The sequence below is a fragment of the Chlorocebus sabaeus genome, chromosome 5, assembly GCF_047675955.1.
Source record: "Chlorocebus sabaeus isolate Y175 chromosome 5, mChlSab1.0.hap1, whole genome shotgun sequence".
NCBI lineage: Eukaryota > Metazoa > Chordata > Mammalia > Primates > Cercopithecidae > Chlorocebus > Chlorocebus sabaeus.
The window spans coordinates 69,496,858-69,506,527 of record NC_132908.1 but is presented as its reverse complement, the minus strand read 5'-3'; the positions used below and the strand labels follow the sequence as shown (position 1 = coordinate 69,506,527).

General features: G+C 40.9%; 1 protein-coding gene across 3 annotated transcripts in view; it reads right to left on the bottom strand.

The window, feature by feature from the left end:
- Positions 1-963: 963 nt before the first annotated feature.
- The window catches only part of AP1G1 (adaptor related protein complex 1 subunit gamma 1), an 88,270-nt gene continuing 79,563 nt past the window's right edge, over positions 964-9,670 (bottom strand). For 2 of the 3 annotated variants that reach the window (XM_007993750.3, XM_073015544.1), the window contains exons 22-23: positions 6,649-6,747; positions 964-5,128 (exon numbers count right to left, since the gene is read on the bottom strand). In XM_007993750.3, the coding sequence (XP_007991941.2) occupies positions 5,027-5,128; positions 6,649-6,747 (201 nt within the window). In that variant the 3' untranslated portion in view covers positions 964-5,026. The remainder of the gene's footprint in view (positions 5,129-6,648; positions 6,748-9,670) is intronic. The other variant, XM_073015543.1, reaches the window with a different exon arrangement.

The window sequence follows — 9,670 nt, the reverse complement described above, 5'->3', positions numbered from 1 at the left end:
AGGATTGCTTGAACCAGGGAGGTCAAGGCTGAAGTGTTCAGTGATCGCACCACTGCACTCCAGCTGGGTGACACAGCGAGACTCTGTCTTAAAAAAACAAAACGAGTTCATAAGACAGGTGCAGTGGCTCACGCCTATAATCCCAGCACTTTGGGAGGTTGAGGCAGGAAGATTGCTTGAGGCCAAGAGTTCGAGACCAGCCTAGGCAACACAGCAAGCCCACATCCCTACAAAAATTAATATATACAAAATACACAGTTCATATAAAAAACCATGAAATACAGCTCATTTTGACTGGTCAAGCCTTCCTCTGCCCAGTCACAGATACACGTGAACAATTCACAAAAAACAGCTTATAAATAAAACCCAAACCACCCTTAATATACATTTCATCTTGATTTCTGTGCCTTGAGAGTTCACCTATGTAGAATATTAAGCATGAAATTAATCATATTATAGTTAAAATGTCCAATTGCACTTAGGACTTTTTCACTGTCTATAACACAAGTTTTTTGTTGTTGTTGTTGTTGTTTTTGAGACCGAGTTTCACTCGTCACCCCAGGCTAAAGTGCAATGGCATGATCTCAACTTACCGTAGCCTCCACCTCCCGAGTTCAAGCAATTCTCCTGCCTCAGCCTCCCGAGTAGCTGGGATTACAGGCATGCGCCGCCATGCCCAGCTAATTTTGTATTTTTACTAGAGACAGGGTTTCTCCATGTTGGTCAGGCTGGTCTCGAACTCCCAACCTCAGGTGATCCACCTGCCTCGGCCTCCCAAACTGCTGGGATCACAGGCGTGAGCCACCGCACCTAACTACCACAACTTTTGAAGTGTTTCAAATTCGTCTCTTGGTGAGACTTATGTGTAAAAGGAATACTAACAGGTCAGTAAGTTTAGCTCAACCTCTGGAATAAGAATTCATCTAAGTCTTCTAATCCAATTGTAAGAAGCAAGGAAGCAAATTTTAAATCATTGAGTATTGACTTTTTATTATTAGTCACTGTTCATAATTTGTTTCAACCAAAAGACAATACACACAGCAGAATTCTAATGCATCCCATGTAAATGTTTACATCCATTTTATTCCTCACTCGCCTCTAAGACTTATCATTTAATTTTAAATTTTTTTTTTACATCTCAAAAATATGTCTGCAATAATTAGAGCTTCATTAGCTGTCCCACTTGGAAACAGCTTCTTAATATTTTTACAGTAAAGAAGATGTGATGGGGTATAATGAAAATGTAACTTACAACACTATGAAAGAAAAGGGACTTTATAGGAACACAGTGGGAGTTCATAAAGGAAAGAGTTCAGAAGCTCTTTCCCATGGGGCCCCCAAATAGAAACCAAAAACAAAAACAAAACACACAAAGCGCAACCGCAGGTTCTTTGAGGAAAAAAACAAAACAAAAAACAAAAAACCAACTCCAATGCTCCATCTTGAAGCCAGAATCAGCGTCTTGGAAGTTTGTAAAGCAACTGTGCAAGCTGCTTCAGCATTTCCTTCTGTTAAAGTGTTCCAGGTCCTGGAACCCTGTCAATGGGACCCACTCACTGCTATTGCTTGAAAAAGTTATTCACTTCCAGTTCTATACGCAGCCCCACTCTCCCGAGCCAAAGCTGGTCAAAAGTGTTTTAAACTTCAGGACTTTCTGTGCAATTCTCTCTCCAATGATCCTCCCCACTCCCAAAGTCATGAATACACAGACATGTAAAACCACTCTCCCAACCGCAAAGTTCATGAACACCCACTTTTTCCTCTCTAGCTTTCTCAGTTTAGGACACTGTGGTTAAAATACATTCACTAGAAAAAAATATACACATTCAAACTCCTTTCCCCTAGTTCTCATGGCCCAAATATTTTCCAATGCAGAAGACAATGAAGTTGAACCTTGAAAGCAGTACTCCCTAACTTCCAATCTCTTCTACGACATAAAAAAAAAATGGGAAGCATGTTATAGAAATCATTAGTGTTGGACAGTTTTAAAAGTCTATTTTCATATATGAATGGGACAAACAAGGAGTACGAATCACACCTTTAAACCAGCAAGAGGAAAGAATCCCCTCCCAAATGTTACACTGAGGAATGTTTAAATGAGAAAGACCTTAAAATTAACAGATGATAACTATGCACAGCCTAAAACTTCCATGACTGTCCAAACCACCTCAAGGAAACAGCACCAAAGCACTATGGGAGAAGCTTCTCTGGGAAAGCATCCTTCCTACAGTTTTTTGAGATTACTTAGATGAATTAATTCTCCCTTAGGATTCCCCGGGATGGGGCAGAGACTAGAATAAATCGACTCTTGAAGAGGGAAATAATGAGGTACAAGTGCATGTGAAATTGTCAAAGTAAGTGTGTGAGGGCTCACTGCTTATCACCCCATGGTTATTAAAACAGCCTTGGAAAATGCTCTTTCCTCACAATACCTCTGAAGTTGTAAATCCATCCCAATTTGCTCCCCCTTGAGTGGTTATACTCGGGAAAGGAATTATTGAAATGTGCAAGTATTCACAGAAATTGAAACATTTCTCCATTTAGCTGCAAGGCCAAGGGAGAGGAAAACTAATTCTGATCCTAGAAACTAAGGCACGCTGAAGCTTTCAAAGATCCAATCATTTGAAACAGTCTTCACAACCATCAGTATCCTAGGCAGTTATTTGGCTGCTAGTCCTTCAGTATGGTGCTTGTGTTCAGATTCCGAAATCAATTCATATTCTACGCAGCACCCTTTGTGTTAAGGCCATGATATTTTACTCCTTCTAGACAAAGCTATGAATGATCATAAACTCTACCTCAAAACTATGATCACCCAAGGAAATGCTTTGTCAGCAGAGTAGACCCTTCCCAGCTCCATTAGCTGACAGTGTCTTATAGCATGGTCTTGAACAGATTTCTTCAGAAATTCAACCCAGTTCAAATAAAAAACCTGAGCTGGTTAGCTACAAATATAAGAGAGAAAATAAAGCCTCTACACAAAGAGGAATGTTAAGACAAATTCTATTCAAGAAATCCACCAACATTATGTTAATCCTATCATGTTTCACAGCATTAAGTATCCATCCAATGAAATCAGTCTGCAAAGAAACCCTTAAAGGCTCTTTTTCATTGCACAGGCAGAGCAGTTGTCTGAAATATGCACTAGTCCACACTTACATTACTGAAAACTATGCAGGAGATAATATCCTGTCCTTGACTCAGTCAACCATTTACCCACTGGAGTAAGTTTTAGCAGATCTTGCTCATACATCCTAATAAGACCAGGAACTTTCCCCTGTGGAGCCTTTAGTTCAACTCCAGTTTGTCAAATGTTAGGAATAGTCCAGCATCTGATACAGAGCTAGATTTGACAAGATACTGAAGATTTTAAGTGAAGGCTTGGTGAAATGAAGAGGAAAAAAAAAGGATATTTGTTTCCAGATTTAAGATTGAAGCCATAGTAGTCATTATACTGTATTCAATACAGTAACAATTGCAAACATTGTTAAGTGCAAGGTGGGCCTCACTTTTTCTTTCTTCAGTATATAAGACACGGCGCCTGAATACTTGAACGTACATAGTACATTCAACGTGTACCACAGAGAGAGTCACCTCTACTTCACTCCAGCTACTCAATTTCAAAGTTTGATAACACATGGGTCCTTTCTTAAAAGCACTTGGCACTCTCACTAGTTTAAAAAGCTCAGGTCTTTGATGTGGATACTCATGAGATTTGTCTTTTAAAAGAGACCAATTTCTCAGACTGAGGAAAGGTTATTCCTACCCTATGGTGTCCGTAAGACCTCCTCTGACATAGGGGTATGGAAGCTACAAGGCTTCACTCCAACACCATAAAGTACAATATAGGAAAGATTTCTTTAACCGTGTGGTCTTTATTTCAGTGCCAGTGTTACAGATACAACACAAATGTTCCAGTTAGAAGGAATTCAAACGGAATGCCAAGGTCCAAGCCAGGCTCAGGAAATAAAAAGGGAGGTTTGGAGTAATAGATGACTCCAATACTCACTCTTCCTAAGGGCAAAGGTACTTTTGATACAGAGTCTGATCTTTAAAACTGGTGAACTCCTCTTCCACCCATTACCATAGTTCAAACAGGCAAGTTATGGGCTTAGGAGCACTTTAAAATTTGCGGTGGGAACAGGGTCATTAATAACTATGAATATATCTTTTAGAAGGTGACCATTTTGTACTTTAAAGGGAATCAGTTTTGAATATCATGGAAACTATTCATGACTACAGCTAAAGAATGGAGCGAAAGGGGAGCTGGAAGAGCCTTGGAAGTTTCTATTACAAATAGAGCACCATATCCTTCATGCCAAATCTCAACAAAAGCTCTTTTTAACTCCATCTGTCCAGTGTTTACAAAAACTCGCAAGGTCTGACCAGTTCTTGATAACAAACATACATGTGTGTGTCTGTGTGTATACAGCAATGCACAGAATAGGCTACCAGGAGCCTAATGCCTCTTTCAAACATTGGGGGAACCAGTAGAAAAAGGCAGGGCTCCCTAATGTCCATTATTACATTTCTATTCCGAATACCAGATGTTGAAAGCGCCTGAAGATGGTAACCCAGCTAGTGAGGAATAAATACCCCACCTTGCCCAGTCCACAGAGAAACAACAGTAGAAAGAAGGGGCAACTCTTTGCTGCAGAGACAAAGTGAGTGTTTTTCGCCATGGATTGCAGTCCTCTCCTCCAGACCAGCTGCTTATTTCCTCAGGGGCCCAGGGAATGTTGATTCTGGCTGTAAATGTGGGAGGGGTGGAGCAGTGCGGAAAAAGGAGAAGAAGAGGAAGAGTGCAAAGTAGCCTCCAGAAGCAGCCAGCCTCAACAGTGGAGGAGAGGACATTAGTCTTTAACAATGCTTCAAGGTCAGCAGTAACTTTAGGAAAATCCTCCTCAGCAGTTCTCTTCAGCTCCTCATGCCCGTGGTACAGTTGGGGGGACTTGCCAGCAATCACAACCTCCTTCCCAGAGTTCCTTTGATTGAGTGGGATAAGAATGAGAATGGTGCCAAACCCTCATTGCCAGGACTGAGGGGGAAAGTTGTTCACCTCTGCTAGATCTTGCATTGCTGAGCCCTTGTGATTATATGTGAGCTTGATCCGCATTCGCAGCTGTTGCTATAAGGGGAAAAGAGAAGTGCAAATTATATATTGAAATAAAATCTCCAGCATCTGTCCAGTCCACAAATAGACTTTTAATCTTAGAGGTCAAAACTTGAAGTAAAGCTGTCTGTCAAGAATGACACACAGGCAAACAACAACAAAAAACACCCAGTACTCTAGGCTTCAGTCAAGAAGCTAACAAACAACACCATGCCACCAAGTAGAGAAAGCACATCTCCAGAACACGTGGTTAGCTTTAATCCTTGAACTGCATTAAAAGGACAGAACCCCTCAGGAACACTTTTCTTTTGGAAACAGGGTTTTGCTCTTATTGCCTAAGCTGTAGTGCAGTGGCACGATCTTGGCTCACTGCAACCCCTGCCTCCCGAGTTCAAGCAATTCTCCTGCCTCAGCCTCCAGAGTAGCTGGGATTACAGGCACCCACCACCACGCCAAGCTAATATTTTTATTTTTAGTAGAGACGGGGTTTCACCATGTTGGCCAGACTGGTCTCGAACTCCTGACCTCAGGTGATACGGCCGCCTCAGCCTCCTACAGTGCTGGGAATACAGGCGTGAGCCACTGTGGAGCATTTTCCACGTAACATTTTGCTGAGTCCTTTTCAAAAAGATTCAAACCTTGTATCCAAGTCTCTTAAAAAATGAGATGAACATATACTCATCGTATGCTCTCCATTCAGATATACTGTTGCTTTGTCTGAAAAACCTACAGTAAATGTGAATGTGCCTTTTGTTCCTAAGGCATAAAATGTTTAAAAATGACTTAACTCACAGGTAATAGCAGTAGTTTTAAGAGAACTCAATTAGGTACTTTTTACTTTATGTGGCAGATTTCAAATACAAATGCATTAAGAAATGTTTTACTCTGTTTCAGATGGTCAAAGGAATTTGTGCTTGTACTATAGAGGCAGATGCTCAAAATGTAGTGAATAGCAGAGGAAGGGCAAGTGTTACAAGAGAAGGAAAGTATACTGTTATTTATGAGCAACTAGTAGAGCTCTATTAAAGAAATTCTCTGAACCATCTTCAAAAACTGTTTGAAAACCAATTGATTACTATTAAGGTGAGTTTATTTTTTTGAGATAATAAAAATATTGCTTAATTTCAGTTTCTAAAGCTATTTTTCATTTGGCTGCTTCATTTAAAATGCCTCCATTTTTTGCTATTCATTCTTAATAACTGTAGCAGTAAATGTAGATATTTGGTTTCAACAAATGCTCTTACCTAAGATTTCAACTTGTGTATAAATTAAAATGTCTAAGCTTCTCCCCTACCCCCCAAAACTAGACCTTTAATCTAGCTTTTTTTGAAGTTGCATTTTAATAAGATGCCACTAAGCCACCTGATGGCTCTGGGTTCCATCTGTTATTTACAAAAGAGCAAGGAAGTTAGACCAGGCATTTTCATTGATCTCTTCTCTAACTATGAGTCAGAAAAAAGAAACAAAGCAGAATTTTATTTCAGGAAATATGCTTACACTTCAGCTCAGATACTGGCTACAAATGTGCTACTCACCTTCTGAGGGTTCAGAACTTTAATGACTTGTGTGATGGTCCCCGTGTTAAATGCTGGGACAATGCTGCTGCTAGGAGACAAAAGCTGCAGCTGGAATGTCTAGGGGGGAACAAAGGGCACTCTTCAGAAAAAGAAATACACAATGCTAGGTCAGAGATATCAAAAAACATTTAGACAGCCAGATGATGGGTCATGTAACAGATTTCACTACTACTAAGTTTTGCCTACTACTAGTTTTCTAGATATCAGGAATTCACAGCACGTGAACTGACTCACTGTGGTATTTGCAAAAATCCACTGTTCAGTTCTTTGATCATGACCACTAGCAATAAACCACATTCTCCTTTCTGGCAGAAGGAATTTTAGCCTACCTCTTTTCAGAAGCTGACCAATTCTTGTTCTGGCAACTTCACTTAATAGTAACTGTTCAACTATGCAAGTAAAATATGGGTGCTTTTGGCTTAAAAAACAGGCAGAAAGAAACCAAAAGAAAAGCTTTCCAAAAATAGCAAACCAACATACGGGTCACCAACTATGAGCTTTTAAACTTTTGTGTGATTGGATGACTGGGACCCAGAGACTTGAACTTTTGTTTTTTAAAGCCTACATAATCTAGAATGTGTCAGAGCCTCCTCTCCACATGACAGAAGGAAAGGAAAGATTTGCAGAACCAGCCTATACAGCAAAAGACCTAGATAAGCCAAACACTATTACTTTGTTGAATGCTGGTAGGGTTTATTTGCTTACTTATAGAAATAAGAGATGAAAGTGCTGGCCGGGCACGGTGGCTCACGCCTGTAATCCCAGCACTTTGGGAGGTCAAGGCTGGTGGATCACAAGGTCAGGAGTTCCAGACCAGCCTGGCCAACACAGTGAAACCCCGTCTGTACTAAAAATACAAAAATGAGCTGAGGATGGTGGCACATGCCTGTAGTCCCAGCTACTTGGGAGGCTGAGGCAGGAGAATCGCTTGAACCCAGGAGGCGGAGATTGTAGTGAGCCAAAATTATGCCACTGCACTCCAGCCTGGGCAACACAGCAAGACTCCATCTCAAAAATGCTATATAGGGCAAGCTAGGTAAACCATACTATACTATGTAGCTATTCTATAAACTAGAATTTGAAAATCTTTCCTAAAAGTAGATTAAACTTTTAAAATATTTAAGAGACAGAGAGAGAGAGACACTAGTCTTCTCTAGGGCCAAAAGTTACAAGAGTGAAGATTCACTCTCAACGTACAGATATATTACACTGGGGGCTGGGCACAGTATTCCCAGCACTTTGGGAGGCCGAGGCAGGCAGATCACCTGAGGTCAGGAGATCTAGATTAGTCTGGTCAACATGGCGAAACCACATCTCTACTAAAAATACAAAAATTAGCCAGGTATGGTGGCACCTGCCTGTAATCCCAGCTACTCAGGAGGCTGAGGCAAGAGATTTGCTTGAACCCAGGAGGCGGAGGTTGCCTGGGTGACAGAGTGAGACTCCATCTCAAAAAAAAAAAAAAAAAAGGCTGGGCACAGTGGCTCAAGCCTGTAATCTCAGGACTTTGGGAGGCCGAGACGGGCGGATCACAAGGTCAGGAGATCGAGAGCATCCTGGCTAACCCGGTGAAACCCCGTCTCTACTAAAAAACACAAAAAAACTAGCCAGGCGAGGGCTGAGGCAGGAGAATGGCGTAAACCCAGGAGGTGGAGCTTGCAGTGAGCTGAGATCCGGCCACTGCACTCCAGCCTGGGTGACAGAGCGAGACTCCATCTCAAAAGAAAAAAAAAATTATATATACACACATATAAAATTATAAAAATATTGGGTCTTATTCATAATTCTACTGCCACATTAAATTATGTAAGCTAAATTATTAATTACTATATTTCATTAAATGTAAGATACCATCAATTGTAATTCACACCATTATTTTATGTACCACTGAGATAGAAAACATGCTGCCCATTGAATTATGACAAGATATCAATTTTAAAATGTACCCCAATTTCAGAAACATTAAAACACAAAAATAGTACATAGTGGAACCTATAAAATATGGTATTTTAAGTTGAAAATACATTATCATACTGCACTGTACAGTACACCACCAAAAATAAGGTCATGGTTTAATAGCAGAGGTGATACGTCACTGGAGCAGCAGCCTAAAGTAACAAGTATAAAACCTAAGTTGCAGAATGTAAATACACTGAGCACTGAACAGATGAAAAGTGCTTCAAACCGTGCCTAATTCAAAAAACTTGTTTATTCCTTTAAGCAACCTTAGGAAGTGGCTATCTTTATCACCACCCTCTTTGCAAACGAAGACACCAAGGCATGGAGGTTCAGTGACTTTCTTGATGTCATACAACTAGTATTGAAATCCAAACAGAATGGCTCTAGAGTTCATTAGTGGTCTTTCACCACATGACACTACTGCTCCCCCTCTTTTTTTCTTCTTTTTTTTTAGACAGGGTCTCACTCTATCACCCAGGGTCTCACTCTATCACCCAGGCTAAAGTGCAGTGGCACGATCCTGGCTCATTGCCACTTCCACCTCCTGGGTTCAAGTGATTCTGCCACCTCAGCCTCCTGAGTAGCTGGGACCACAGGCACACAGCATCGCGCCCGGCTAATTTTTCGTATTTTTGGTAGAGATGGGGTTTTACCATGTTGCCCAGGCTGGTCTCAAACTCCTGAGTTCAAGCAATCCACCCTCCTCAGCCTCCCAAATTGCTGGGATTACAGGTGTGAGCCACCGTGTCCAGCTAACTGCTTCTTAAACATCTAAATTATTCTGACTCCTACAAAGTGTAAGCAAAGAAGGTTGCATGAGAGTCAGAGGATGGGGAAAAAATAAAAAAAGACTGCAAATCAGCAGTACCCACAAACAAAACATCCTCAGTTTCCAAAAGTGTGTTGTCAGAATGTCTAAATGCCGTATTTCACATGCCACTGCCAAGATTAGGTTAGCACAGTCTAAACCAGTGGTTGGCAAACTATGGCCCATTGGCCAAGAATGGCCCAACATCTGATT